Source organism: Nannospalax galili, unplaced genomic scaffold (genome assembly GCF_000622305.1).
Source record: "Nannospalax galili isolate Female #2095 unplaced genomic scaffold, S.galili_v1.0 scaffold212, whole genome shotgun sequence".
Classification (NCBI taxonomy): Eukaryota; Metazoa; Chordata; class Mammalia; order Rodentia; family Spalacidae; genus Nannospalax; species Nannospalax galili.
The window spans coordinates 4,450,724-4,465,667 of NW_008333884.1; the positions used below are offsets into that span (position 1 = coordinate 4,450,724).

Genomic DNA, 14,944 nt, shown 5'->3' on the forward strand with positions numbered 1-14,944 from the left:
GCAGCAAGTGCTCTTAACTGCTGAGCCATTTCTCTAGCTCCTGTCTGTCTAATCTTTGAGATGCCCTCTGCATAGAGCCCCAGTCCTCTGTACATTGTTCAGATTTGGCTCCAGCCTCTGCTCAGGGATGGTGCCCACCACACACAGAAATCATTTCATAGGTGGGTGGTTCTCAGGTGGGGTCACCTGGGAACTTGTTAGAAATGCAAATTCTCTGCCTAACAGTCAGAAATGCTTGGGAGTGGAACCCAGGATGCTGCCTTTTAACAGATCTTCCAGGTAGCTTTGTTGCATTACTGCTTGACAGGCACTAGAGAGCCATTACGGGCCTCTGATCTGGAGTAATATAATGAAGGAGTGCCTCTAGTTTGCCAGCAGCAGAGGAGTATGAGCAGGTGAGCAATGAGAAGCATGCAGGTGTGGTGGTGGTGGTGGTAAGACTTATTTGGAACAGGACTTGATTCCAGAAAGGAGCTTATCATTGAGGGCACCATTGGAGATACAGCTGGCTGTCCTGGGTGAGGGGTACAGCCTGTGGCCAGAGAACAGAAAGTTCTCTGAGCAGCAGCTCTGGCCTATCTAGTTTCAATTCTAGCCACCCCCAAAGAAGCGGTCCTGGCCATTGCAAGGCCTAAGAGCCGGTTTCTACAGTTTTCTTCATTTGCACCTTTCTCCAGAGAGTCTTTAATTACTCATTTAGCAAATTTTTCTTGAGCACTTGCCTCCAGGCCCAGGGAGGAAGCTGCAGCAGCTGGGCCAATAGCTCTGGTCCTCATTCTGACCATCCTGTGGATGGGGACCTTTGACGCAGCAGTAGAGCAGGGCAGCACGGTGTATTTGATGCTCAGGCAGCCAGAGAGCACATCTGATGCCTAGTAAGGGTGTCTCTGGTGTCTGGTTTGCCCAGCTTTACCAAAACCTGTTGACAAAACTCCAGGACTCTTTTCTGTATGTGTATACGTGTTTATATATTCATGTGTGTGTGCGCGTGCGTGTGTGCGCATGCGTGTGTGCGTGCGTGTGTGCGTCTGTCTGTCTGTCTGTTGACCAGAAGTTAAAGTCACTGTCTTCTTCAGTCACTCTCCACCTTATATGTTGAGGCAGGTCTTTCACTTGAATGCATAGCTCACTGATGTGGCTGGTCTAGCTAGAGAGCTTTCTCTGAGAATCTTCTGTCTCTGCCTCCTCTGTGCTGGGTTACAGGCAGGCCACTCTGCCCACCCAGCATTTATGTGAGTTCTGGGGATTTGAACTCCTGGCCTCATGCTTGCATGGCAAATGCTTTTATTCCATCCTCTGACATTAGACCTTTTTAAAGAGGATGGAATAAAAGCATTTGAAGATCCTGGGTTTCTTCCTCCCTCAGCACTGTTCATCCAGCTTCTATACTTTCTATACTTCTATTTTTCCAGGACCTTTGTGGGTCGAAGACATTTTCTCCTTCATCCTTTTGTATTTGCTTTCCTATTGACTTTGCCCCTTTGGTATATACCCTGGTTTGAGAGGGCAGGGATGACAAGGCCTTTGCTGCTGGGCATGAAGTATATGTTATGTGTTGAGCACCAGGCAGTGCTGTGCACATGCTAACTCTTGTGGTTCTGGACAGCCCCAGGAGTTGCTCCTGTCAGCAGTCCCATTCCCAGGCACATGGAGCTGACAGCACAGCCCTGCTCTGTGAGCTGCTCCATGTGGTGCCTCCTGAGAGTTGGGTATAGTAAGGCTGCTCATCCATAAACACCTTCCTGGAGTGGAGGAGTGGAGCCCAGAGCAGGGGTAGGCTGCCCAGTAGGCACACAGTGAGCGGGCGGGTGGCAATGAGTGTCAGGTCTCTAAGTGGGATGAAAGCAGGAGGAACAAGAGGGGGGAATGTTGGTAGAGGTTCCATGGGCTAGGGTACATAGGGAGAAGAGCAGGTGGCTGTCTGCAGGGAGAAGCCATGGCCATGTAGGACTTCTGTGGCCAGAGGGAGGCCGGCAGGTGGGTGCTCTTCTTCCTGTAGGAAAGACACAGGGGGTGAAGGGGCTGTGATGACCCTCTTGTGTAGTTGACTCTGGGTACCTGCAGGGTCTATAGCTATGGATTTAACTCACCTTGGATCAAACAAAAAAATGATGTCTGGCTGGGCTTGGTGGTGTAAGCCTGTAATTTCAGTTGCTCAGGAGGATCACAAAGTCAAGGCCTGCCTGGGCTATAGAATGAGTTCAAGGCTAATTTGAGCAACTTTGCAATACTGTGTCTCAAAATAAAACCTGTTAAAAGATCTGGGAATATAGCTTAGTGAGAGGGCGCTTGCCTAGCATGTGTAAGGCCCTAGGTTCAATTTCTAGTACAGAGGTGGTGGGAGAGGGGAAGGGGGAGGCTTGTGTCTCTATTGATCACAAACACATTTTTCCTTTTCACTAGTCCCTAAACAATGCAATGTAATAAGTACTTATATAACACTTACATTGCATTAGACATTATGAATAATGGCAGAGTGGATTTAAAAAAACTGCATGGGAGGACATAGGACATATGTAGATTATATGCAAATACTACGAGGGTAGTATTTCACATAAGGGCCTTGAGCATCTATGGATTTTGGTATCTGCAGAAGGTCCTGGAACCATTCCCATGCAGACATCAGGGGGACAACTGTCTCACACAAATGCCGTCTTCCTTCCATTATGTCTACTTCACTGCTTGGGCAACAGGCTATCACAGGAGCTGGTGAAAAAGAGCTCAGGCATGATTTCTTCAGATTTCTGAAACCCAGGTGACTCCCTGCAGCTCCTGTTTATGCTTGCTTCCTGCTTTCTCTGACCTCCTCCAGCCTTTCCTTCCCCAAGGACTCACTTTACCCCCAAGAGGGAAGAACAGGGGGTTTCTATATTGGGAGTTGAGGAGGACAGGGATTGAACAGGATGGAACCCTGGGGCCCAGCCTGTGACTTCCTTGGCTGCGCTGGCTCTGTGATTATTTCATGGCCTACTTGACCGGCTGTTAAAGCAGAGCCTGGGGGGAAACACTGGCCATTGCTCTGATTTGGGTGGCAACAACTGTTGCTAATAATAAATTAGACAGCTGAGCTGATACTACCATTGGATCACATTCCTCAGTGAAATCCAGGGGGCTGGTTTCCTGGTGGAGGGATGTTCCCCCCCACCGCCCCGCCCCCGTGGATGCCCTAGCTAGGGCTTTCTTCCGTCCTGCAGGACCCGTGGGAAAGTGCTAGGGAGTTAGTGAGCATTTATGGGGTGCCTGTCGAATGCCCTTGGCTATGTGGAATATTCTCAGGGAATGTGGATGAGGGTGGGTCCGAATGACTACAGCGCCGTTCCAGGCTGGCCTGAGTCACCTTGCTTCTGGGTAGGAAAGGAGACTTGCTCCTTGCCAAGGTTGGATCATCCCATTGGAAAGTTCAACGAATCACTGAGAAGTTGGGCCAGCTCAGCAGAGGCCAGCTTGCCCTGGCTGCTTTCTGCTTCTGGGCACTATCCACAAAGGAACTGTCTACCTGGTGTATTATTGACCGCTGAGGATGAATCATGGCTCTTCTTACCTTCTGTGTTAGCCAAGAGGCCATGGGGCATCTTCATTCAGGAAACATGCACTCATTTGTAACAGTCAGCCAGAAAATACCATCTGTGGGAGGACCACCAAAATCAAGAAAAACAAAGTATCCTAAAGCCACTAGACCATCTCTCAGCAAGGCAAAGTGTGTTTCCCCCACAGCTTTTCAGCAGTTTCTTCCTGTAGTCGCTGCCTGCCGAGCATTAGCTGTGGAGCAGGCTGTGGCTGGATGCTTTTTCGTATTACTTAATCCACATAAGAGCCCTGAAGGCCAAGGCTTATTTGGTTTTCAGCGGAGAAAATTACGAGAATAATTAAGAGAGAGCAACATGCCTCAGACCACATAGCTGGGCAGTAATGGGATGGCTGTTCCTCAGACTTGGACTCTGCCCCTCAACTTTGCTGCCTCTTGTGTCTCTGCTGCAACCATCCCTAAGCAACTCAGCCCCGACTTGCAAAGGAAGACTGAATTCTGTTCTTCAGACTTTTTCAGGCTTAGAGCTCAGCTCTACTTTCCATTCCTACCATCAGGATGCAGAGGTCTCCGTCAGTTGGGCTGGTTCATCTCTCATTCACCAGGTGCATAGATTCCTTTCCCTTCCACCTTTGACACACAGTTCCTGATGCCTGGGTTCTGGGCACTCTTCATTCCTCCCTATCAAGTGATTTCTCTTTATTCTACAAGGTCTGCCTGGGTCCTGTGTGTTACCGAAAGCCTTCCCTGGTGTGTCAGTCTTAAGTTATGTTCACACACTTGTGTGTATCTGTGCATGTGTATGTTTTTGTGTATGTGTATGTGTGTGCCTCTGTGTTCCTATGTGTATAAGCCATAGGTCAATATCAAATAGATCTTCCTCGGTTGCTCTCCTGCCTTATGTTTTGAGACAGGATCTCTCACTGAACCTGGAGCTCACTGACTGACTAGACTGGCTGGCCAGCAAGCCTCCAGAATGCATCTGTCTCTGCCTCTCCAGTGCTGGGGTGATAGGCACATTGCTGCATGCTAGGTTTTTATGTAGATTCTGGGGATCTGAACTCAGGTCTTTATGTTTGTGCAGCAAGCACTTAACCAATTGAGCCATCTTCCACGACCCACATCCTCACATTCTTTGACAGTTCTCTAGTCTTCAAGAAGTAGGACCCAATTCCCTGCCCCTTGAGTCTGTGTTGGATTTCTGATTCATCGCTTCTAATAATAAAGTGGGGGTGATGGTGTGTGATTTCACATTGAGTGATACAGGCTGCTAGAGCTTCCTCTGTGCCCCTTCTCTTGGATCACTTATTCATGTTTTGAGGACACTCAAGCAACCAGTGGAGAGGCGCCTGTGGTGAAGAACTGAGTCCTCCTGTTGATGTCCGTGTGTGTACTGTCTTGGAAGCAGAGGCTTCAGCTCCAGTCAGGCCATCAGATGACCACAACCACAGATATCATTTTAACTCCTGAGTGGATGCCATATAAATTGTTTTGAACCACTGAGTTCTGGAGTCATTTGTCACACAGTAACAAAGGAGTACGTTTGATGTTCCAGTACGAAGTGTTTCACGTGTCTTCCGAATGGTCATCTGCATCATAACCCCAATATCTCATAGTTAAGATCAGGTTCATAGGAAGTTGGGCCCTTGCCTGGTGTTTCCAGTATCCTGTCCATGCCTTGAAGGTATTTTATCATTTGGGGTTATATAACTGATTCATACACGGGAACTGCTGAAGAAGTTTTTAGCTGGATAGCAGAGAGTGAGCTGGATTTAGGGGTGACTCGGAAGCATCTTAGTCATTGATACACAGCGCCAAGTATTTACTCGAGAATCAGTTGACTTGGATCTAGGGCTTTCTGCTGGCACTGGCAACTGTGACCTGTGTCCCTGGAACTCCCTGATCTGAAGCTATGGGAAAGGCCTGGAGCCGGTGCTGCGGGGAAGCAAAGCAAAGGACTGCAAGAGCCTCTTCCTCCTTTAAAATTCGATTACATGCTGAAGAAAAAAAAAAAAGCAAAAGAAACAACCTACAGAGATCTCATCTTGGCATGTCTTTCAGGATGCTCTTCTTGGGAGGGATGAGAGGCATATTCATCCTCTGGCCTGTCCACCTACACCTGAACACCTCTTTCTGTGTAACTGAAATCATGGGGCCACCTTCTCATCTTGCTGTTTGCCACAAGTGATGCACTGTGAATCTTTGTGTGTCAGAATTCACATAGATGTTCTGTCAGATTTTTTTTTTTTGAGACAGCTTTTCATGTATGGCCTCAAATTCACTGTGTAGCTGAGGATGACCTTGAACTCCTGATCCTCCTGCTTCCACCTCCTGAGTGCTGGGATTACAGGTGTGTACCACCTTGCCCAGCTCTTATAGGATGTTCTTCTGTTGGCATGCTCTTTCCCTTACTCCTCCGCTTACTGGGACCCTCTGACCACCTCTAGTTTTTGCCTGTAAGCGGTATGCAGGGAAGATCCTTGCATGTGTGGCCTTGAGCATTTGCTCAGAAACTACGTTAGGGTCAATTTTCCAGGGCAGGTTTATTAGACCTAAAGCACGTGAAGACTTTGGATACCAAGTTCCAAGTTGCTCTTTAGAAAGATTGTCCTAGGTGTGCATGTCCCTACAGATCCTGCATCCTTCACCCTGCATCCTTGCCGGCACTGGCCAGTGTGATAGATGAACGAAGTTACCTTACTACTAATCATGACAGTTCTTTTAATAACTGGGAAGCCGGGCATGCTTCCACATGCTCCTCGGTCGTTTTGTTTCTCCTTTAGCAGTGGATTCTTGTCCTTTGCACATTTCTCTATTTTCTTTACAAAAATTATTTATACAAATGATATGAATGTGCATATTTGTGAAGCAGGCCAAATGTAAAGCAGAGCTTCCCCTGCCTGTCTCATTTGCCCTTCTTCAAATAATTACGTTTTGATACTTGAGGTAGATGCTTTCTTATTTTCAATGCCTCTGTGTGTGTGTGTGTGTGTGTGTGTGTGTGTGTGTGTATGTGTGTTTGTGTTTGGTTTTATTTATTTATTTGTTTGTTTGTTTGTTTGTTTGTTTGTTTTTTGAGACAGGATCTCCTTATAGCCAGGGCTGTCCTGGAACTCATTGTGTAGACCAGGCTGGCCTTGAACTCACAGAGATCTGACCGCCTCTGCTTCCCAAGTGCTGGGATTAAAGTCATGCGTCACCACACCCTGCATTATTTTTAATTTTTTATATAAAGGTGGGATCATATTTAGTGTGGTGTCCTCTGGTTTGATTTTTCTCCACAGCTTAATGCACGTGGGAGTGTCTTACCTAAGCAGTATAAGCCCATTTCTTCCTCTTTGAATCCTTCTGTTTTTTAAAAAAAAAATTTATTATTTTTTTATGTGTATGTATGTATTGCTTGCATGTAGCTAAGTGCATACCTGTCGTGCAATGCCTGTGGAGGACATAAGAGGCTGTTGGGTCCCCTGGAACTAGAGTTACGGACAGTTGTTAGCTGCCACGTGGGTGCTGAGATTCAAACCCAGGTCTTCTGCAAGAACAACCAGTGTTCTTAACCACTGAGACATCTCTCCAGCCACAAATCCTTGTGTTTTTAAACAGCTCTATTGAGATAATTCACACAGCATACGCTTACTGTTGTAAAGCATATAATTTAGTGCTTTTAGTATATCCACAGAGGTGTGCAGCCATCCATGAGAGAACATTTCCTCCATTTTAGAGAGAAACAGCATCTTTGACCTGTCATTCTCTAGTCCTCCAGCCCCCTCAGCCCTAAACAGCCACTCATCTACTTTCTTTCTCTGCAGATATGTATATTTGGGACATTCCACATATTAATAAGTCAAATCATCTGTCCGTGACCTTTCATGGTTGTCTTTTCCACTTACTGTGATGTTTTCAAGGTTCATCTCTATGGTAGCCTGTATCAGTACATCTGTCCTTTTTATGGATGGATACTATTCCACATAGCTGTTTGTCACATTTTGTTTCCCCACTCTCCAGTTGGTGGCCATTTGGGTTGCTTTTATCTTTTGGCAAGTGTGAAAAATGCTGCTGTGAACTTTTGTGTACGTTTTTGAGTACCTGTTTTCAATTCTTTGGAAATATACACAGGGCTAGAATTTCTAGGTCAGGTGACATCTCTGTTTGTTTAATTTATTTTGAGACAGGGTCTCACAATGTAGCCTTGGCTGGCCTAGAACTCACTATGTAGACCAGGCTGGTCTCAATCTCACAGAGATTACCTGCCTCTGCTTCCCAAGTGCTGGGATTAAAGGCATGTGCTATCATGTCCAGCTGTATGTTTAATTTTTTTGAGGCATTCCAAAATTATTTCCAGTGTCTGTGCCATTTTACATTCTACCAGCAGTGCACGAGGGATCCAGTATCTTCACATCCTTGTATTCTTTTCTGTTCTTAAAAGGTTAATTAACTGAGAAATTCATACAATGCATTTTGATCATAATCATCCCCACTCCTCTCCTAACTCCTCCCAGATCCACTCTACCTCCCTACCCTCCCCCTTTTTTATTGCAGCTATGCGAGCAATGTATATGGAGTCTGTCTCATTGTGGTTTTGATTTGTTTCCTGATGGCTAATGATACCGAGTGTCTCTCATGCCTGTTGTCCATCTGTGTCCCTTCTTGGGTGGAGAAGTCTGTTTAGACATTTTTTGTGTGTGTGTATATGTGGTGTGTGTGCATGTGTATATGTGTGTTCACATGTGTACACATGCCTGTGGAGGTCCAAGACTGATGTTGGATGTCTTTCTTGATTATGCTCCACCTTATATATTGAGGCAGGGTCTCTCGCTGAACTCGGAACTCACTGATTTGGTTAGTCTGGCTGGCTGGCTTGCTCTAGCTTGCTCCAGAGATTCCCTGTCTCTGCCTCTTGTGCCCCTGGGATTATAGGGTTCTGGGGATCTGAACTCTGGCCCTCAAACTTGCACAATAGATGCTTTATCTGCTGAGCCATCTCACCAGCCCACATTTGCCTTTTAAAATTAATTTTTAATTTTAATTTGTTTTTGAGACAGGGTCACCTGTAGCCCCAGTTAGCTTGGAACTCACTTTGTAGACCAGCCTGGACTTGATCTCACAGAGATCCACCTGCTTCTGCCTTCTGAGTGCTGGGATTAAAGGTGTACGCCACTGTACCTGCTCATTTGACTTTTAAAAATGGAGCTATTTGTCTTTTTTTTTAAATTACTGGGTTGTTATACTTCTTTGTATGTTCTGTGTACAATGCCTTATCAGATGCATGGTTTGTAAACATCTTCTTCTGGTCTGTGGGTTATATTTTCACTTTCTTCACAGTGATTATGAGGAAGTAGTATTAATTCTTCTTTAAATATTTAGTAGAATTTACGGTTGATGACATCTGAGCCTGGACCTTTTATGGGTAGTTTTAAAATCACTGACTTGATCTCTTTATTTGTTATGATTTTCTTAGACTTTGTTTCTTTATAAGGCAGTTTTCATAATTGGTTTCCTGTGACTCTGTCCATTTCATGTAAGTTATCTAATTTTATTGGCATACCATTGTTAACAGTATTTGCATTTTATTCTGTAAATGTAGCTTAATATAACCAATTTTTTTCTACATTAGTGTTGAAATTGTTTTCATTTTTCACTGTTACAGTCAATCCTGTGATGAACATTTTATGAGTATTTGGCTTTGTGTACATGTGCAAGAGTGTTAGAATATTGATTGCTAGGCATGTAGCTGCTGTCTCTGGAGTCTGCATTTAAAATGTTGATGACTTCTGTCCTCTTGTCCCCATCTTTATTGATCTGTGTAAGCTCTTTATGTCTGGCAGTCCCTGTCTCCTGGAGACAAGTTGTAAGAATACTGTATGGCTGGTGCCTTTGTTCCTAGCATGAGTGGGAAGTCCAGATTTGGGGTCTGGATGTTTGGTGGCTGCTCTGGTCATGAGTGGTGGGTGTGGTTGCCCCAGGCCTACCCCTATACATTCATATGCAGGGTTTTAGACCCTGGGTCCTGGGTTGCAGTAGGTCAGAGGAGTCTCTCCAGTTAACCCCCCCCCCACCAGGGCCTCCCCAGGGTGGTTCCCTTCTGAAGGATTCTAAAGGCCCTGGGGCCACAGGCTGTTGGATTTCACTGATGTCCGGAGAGCCTTGGGTGGCTCTGCCTGTGTGTGAAGAAGTGACAAGGTCTTGCTTGCTCCTCCTCATCACTTCTGCCCTTCTGTGCTCATCTGGGGACCATGTGTTCTGGGCACCCACTAACTCACAGATGCCAGGGGTCAGGTGTGGGCAGTGGTATTGGTGTAAGAAAGGAGCTGTTTTCATGAGGTGGGAAGTGGGGGACTTCTGAGGGACTCCTGTGTGCGCTTAGCAGTCTTGTCTGATGCCTTCTTCCTTTTGTTTTTTTTTTTCCTGAGTTTTACAAAGGTGACATAAAAGTAGGTTAAAGATCTGGACAGGTACTGTTTGAACATTTTAAAATAATCCATCCTGGTACCTGGATTAAAAACCATTGAGTAGGTTTTGAGCTTTGACTCACCAGCTATAGGGTCCCAAAACTGCCTCAGGGACTGAGGACAAGAGAGAGCCACATTGGACCCAGGCCTAGGCTGCCCAGGCTGGAGGAGCTCTGTATTTACTGACTCAGTCAGGTTCTGAGTGAGATTTTATAGGAGTCAGAAAAGGCCACAGTGTCTTAGATGGCAAAAAACAATGGGTATTGGCCATTTTGGCCCCACTCTTAGCTGGGAACATTCTAGTCATACATCCTTCAGAGGGCCGAGTTTCCCCAGGCATTTTGGAGCACTTGGCTTTTCCCTAGGGACCCCAACACCCACTTCTGTTAAGGGCTGCACTCTCCAGGGCGGTTGCCAGTCTGGACCTGCCTTTTTTTCTTCTTTGATTGTATGGGGTATTCTGGCCTTCCAGGCCTGCAGAGGCAAAATCACATTATCTTTTCTCTTGACCCAAATGGATCTTGTCCCTGGGGAAGGAAGACTGGGGCTCAGCTTCCAGAGAGTTGGTGAATGGGAGGCTTTCTCAGCAACCTTTCCTGATGACACTCTCGCTTCTCTCATACCCTCTTTATGTCTTTTCAGTCGGCGGAATTCTTCGAGATGCTGGAGAAAATGCAGGTGAGCACCTCAAGCGGGGGAAGTAGCCTGGCCTCAGGTGTGGGTGCTGTAGGCATGCGGGGCCTGGAGCTGTCGTGGTGGGAGGGGCCTCTCAGCCTGGACAACTGAAGCTACTTTGTTGTTGAGTGACACAGAGCTCTTGGGTAGATTGCTGCCTTGAGGCAGGGAGGACCAGTTCATTATGCCATTAACCTTGGGGACGTGGGAATCAAGAGCTGTTGATCCCAGAATGAGTTGAAAAGAAAACTGAAAAAGCAAGTCCTGTATAAAGGGGAGTTATGTGGAGTTTGGGAGGCAGAGCCACAGATGGGATGCAGACCTGAGTTCAAATCCTCCATCTGCCACCTACTAGCACAACCTTCTTACCACTTCCAAGTCATCAAAAAGGAATAAGAATAAAAATACCCGCTGGCACAGTGTTGGGGATGAAATGAGATCCTGGATATAAACACTTGGAGGGCACCACATAAAAGTCAGTGTTCAAAGTGAATCTTAGGGCCCTTTGTAATCACAGTCCCTGCCCACAGATCCAAATCTGTGGGGTGAAGCACTGTGGATGGAAAACACTGGGGAGAAATGGCATCTGTATTGAATGTGTACAGGCTTTTTCTTTGTCAGTCTTCCCCAGAGAAGACAGCAAAGCTCTCTACACAGCATTTGCATCCTGTTAGGCATTCTAAGTAACCCAGAAATGACTTGAAGGACATGGGAGGATGTGTGTAGGTTCTGTGTAGACCCTGTGCCCTTGTGTATGAGGGAACTGAGAGGCCAGGGATATTTGTATCTGTGTGGTCCTGGAACTAGTGTTCTCCACCCCAGGTCAGGGCTCACAGCTAAGAACTTTCCTATTGTCTGTACTGGCATAAGCCAAGGTCTAGGTTTCATTGGTGGAAGTGTGATATGCAGCTGATCATGGTATATACATTTCAAGCACTTCTCTATGCTCATAGATGGAGGGTGCAATCTTGTCCTCATGAGGCTTTCAGAACTATATATTTCACTGCTCTCATGCCCATATTACAGGTGAGGAAACTGAGGCCCCAAGCTATTACATAAAGCTCACAGGTGCATGTGTTGTAAGTACTGTGGGGCCAGAGCCCTGAGAGGTGTGTATCTACTTTAGAGGAGGAAGACTGTGGTTTTTTTTTTTCTTTTTATACTTTTATTCATGGAGGAAGATATGAAATAAGAGTCTGGAAGCTGTGGGAGGAGGGGCAGAGAAAGAGCCCAGGGTGGTCCTGTGATGCAGGGGATGCTGGCTGCCAGGTTTCCCTGAGGGGGGAGGAGAGGGTATATTGAAGAGAGGGCCATTGTTAGTGGTTGTGCCATTACTGTGAGGAAATTATTTCTCTTCTGCACAGTTGTGGATTACAAACTCATTTTATATGCATTTATGAAACTCATAATCTAGTTGCGGAGACAGGCTATCCTGTGCCTGCGCTGCCAAGTAGCTGGAGACAGGGTGTCATTAAGTGCTCAGCTGTAGAGCAAAGCTGGGAATTTCCCCTTCAGCCAATAAGATCACGGTTGGCTGGGAAGCTGATGGGGGGATTGGTGGCTCATCCTGCCTTCTCCCTGGGTGCACTGGGCACTGCCCCAGAGGACCGTTTCCAGTAGCTATATATGGAGAGTGGATAGAGATGGAGTGCTTGATATGGCTGGATTCTGCCCTGGGGAGTGTGCTCTAGCCCTCCTTATCTTGCAGTTGTGGAAACTGAGTCTTAGAGCAATTAGGTGATTGGATTACTCTGCTAGAGTCTGGGAATTTGAAGCCAGTGAGGCTTTGGGGCACATGCTTTGGATTTTTCCAGCTTGGGTTCATGTCTAAGCCTGCTGTCTTCTAGTTGAGGAACCTTGGTCAAGTCATTTTCCTTCTCTGAACCTCTGTTTCTTCATGGGAGTAGGAAGAAGGGGACATAGTGGTAGTACTTGCTGCAAAGGATAAGTCTGGAGGAGGGAGGGCCTGGTGTGGCTGGGGCTCTGTGGTAGGGGAGGGAGTGGAGTGGCCATGAGGCGGGGGGAGGAGGGGGTTGCTTTCCTGCCCTAGAGACTGTTCCCAGACAGGGATGACTAATGCAGAACAAACAAAACAAACTCCTGACATCATTCCCCACCCACCCAGTGTGCCAACCTGGATAGGGTCTCCAGGGCCACCTAGGAGGTTTTCTGCCAGTGGGTGAGAGGCACCTGTCAGTGGGAGGGGCCTTCCCACGCCCTCCTGAACAGCGCTGAGGGATGATTTGGTCCAGAAGTCCAGAGAAGCAGCTTTTAAACCCACCCAGCTAGCAGGAACCCTGCTGTCCAGGGAGTGTGGCGTGGGGGTCACACATTAGCTTCAAATGCAAGCCCTTGTCACTCACTAGCTGTGTGACCTGGGGCCTCAGTTTCCTCACTGGTGACAAGGTGCAATGAGCTGCCAAGGAAACCCCAGGGGCACCTTCTGGAAGGTTAGAGCCCTGCATGTTAAGGTGGTAGCCAGGCAGGGGCAGCCTCTGGCTCTCTAGAGGGGACCTGCATGTAGATGGCCCGCTGGCTCATTCTCACACCTGTTGCAATCAGTCTTGGGAACTCTGTGTTTCCTTCCCTCTTGTACAACCCAGTCAAATCAGAACCCAGCTAGGACTTCTGGACAAGGTGCCTATGCTGGATAGTGTCAGTTGTCAACTTGACACACCTGGGAGGAGAGAGCCTTAGTTAGGGAATTTCCTCTATTGGATTGGCCTGTGGGCATGTCTGTGAGGCATTTTCTTGATTGTTGAGTGGAGGGCCCAACCCACTGTGAGTGTTGCCACCCTTGGGCAGGTGGTCCTAGGTTGTATAAGAAAGCAAGCTGAGCACAGGCCAGAGGAGTAAGCCAGTAAGCAGTGTTCTTCTGTGGTCTCTGCTTCAGTTTCTGCCTCCAGGTTACTACCATGAATTTCAGCCCTGATGCAATAAACCCTTTCCTCCCCAAGTTGGTTTTGGTCAGTGTTTTTTTTTTTTTTTTCACTGATAGAAAGCTGACTAGAATAGTGCTGCTCCTGGAAGCCCATTTCCAATACCTGCAGTCAAAGAAAGCCCTTCCATCCAATTCCAGTCCTTGAATCTGGAAGAGGAGGGTGATGGGGTTGAGGTCTACCCTCATTCCACAGCAGCAGCTAGGGAGGCTTCACGGGTGACAAACAGGGAGCTCCCAGCAGAATGAGGATCAGGACCAGACCTCCTGCCTGTCATCCACAGGCCCTTCCACCAGGAAAAAAGGTGGTGATGGAAGGCAGGAGGACCAGTGTGATGGTTTTGACACTTGCAGATGTGGGCCTTCATCTTTCCCACTTACCTGCTGGCCCCATGACCTCAGGAAGGTATTTTAAGCTCTGGGATGATAGTACGACCCATGTATAGTAATGCTGCCATTTACTGTATAACAGTCAGTGTTCCAAGTGCATAATCCACTTTCTGCCTTTAACCTTCATTATGGTGGAAGGCATTCCCACTTTACAGGTGAGAACAAGAGTCACAGAGAGTTACCTGTGATTTACCCCAGGCCATCAGGCTAATAAGTGGTAGTGTTGGGATTTGAGCCCAGGTGGTCTGGCTCAAGTCTGTAATCTTAACCAACCACTCTGCTGCCTCATCTGGGGTTGCTGTGGGGACTGACAGCTGCCTGTCAGGGGTCCGGAGGCTCTTCTGATGGGCCTCTCTTTAGTGACCTGTGCTCTCTTCCTTGTTTCCACAGGGGATCAAGCTTGAAGAGCAGAGGCCAGGACCTCAGAAGAACAAGGTGGGATAGGCAGTTCAGGTCCAGTGGCCAGATGGACCCAGTGAGGGGCCAGTGTAGGAGGAGGGCAGGAGGAACAGCAAGCATGTTGACCTCTTCTCTCATGGCCATCTAACTCTGCTCTTCACCAGGAGACAATTAAGTGACTCTTACTAGACTTGTGCTTGAAGGACAGCAAAGGGACCCTAGCTCAGTACCTTAAGTCTGCTTCTGAGCAGGCTGGGGTGGAGGACTCAGGTGGGGCCCAAGGAGTGGAGGCCTGGATTGGCTCCTTCCCACCTTCTCTGTGTGTGCACCTGCACAGTATTGAGAGCTGTTAGACTCTGGACTCCGGTGGGCCTCCAGCTCTCAGCTTCAGTTCTATTTCTAAGGCCAAGACAAGGCCCAAGGTACAGCTCATCACTTAAAGGTGAGCTGTTGCCTGGAGATGGCTGTCAGAAGAGACTTGGGTCCTCCCGCCCCTACACCTCCTTTTTTTTTTTTTTTTTTTTTTTTTTTTTTTTTTTTTTTAATACAGAGGACACATTTATTTTA

At 47.2% G+C, this 14,944-nt stretch overlaps 1 protein-coding gene across 8 annotated transcripts in view; it reads left to right on the forward strand.

The window, feature by feature from the left end:
- The window catches only part of Rap1gap2 (RAP1 GTPase activating protein 2), a 251,257-nt gene that overhangs the window by 150,408 nt on the left and 85,905 nt on the right, over nt 1–14,944 (forward strand). For 7 of the 8 annotated variants that reach the window (XM_017797085.2, XM_029561472.1, XM_029561471.1 and 4 more), the window contains 2 exons: nt 10,618–10,653; nt 14,369–14,413. In XM_017797085.2, coding sequence (XP_017652574.1) covers nt 10,618–10,653; nt 14,369–14,413 — 81 coding nt within the window. The remainder of the gene's footprint in view (nt 1–10,617; nt 10,654–14,368; nt 14,414–14,944) is intronic. The other variant, XM_029561473.1, reaches the window with a different exon arrangement.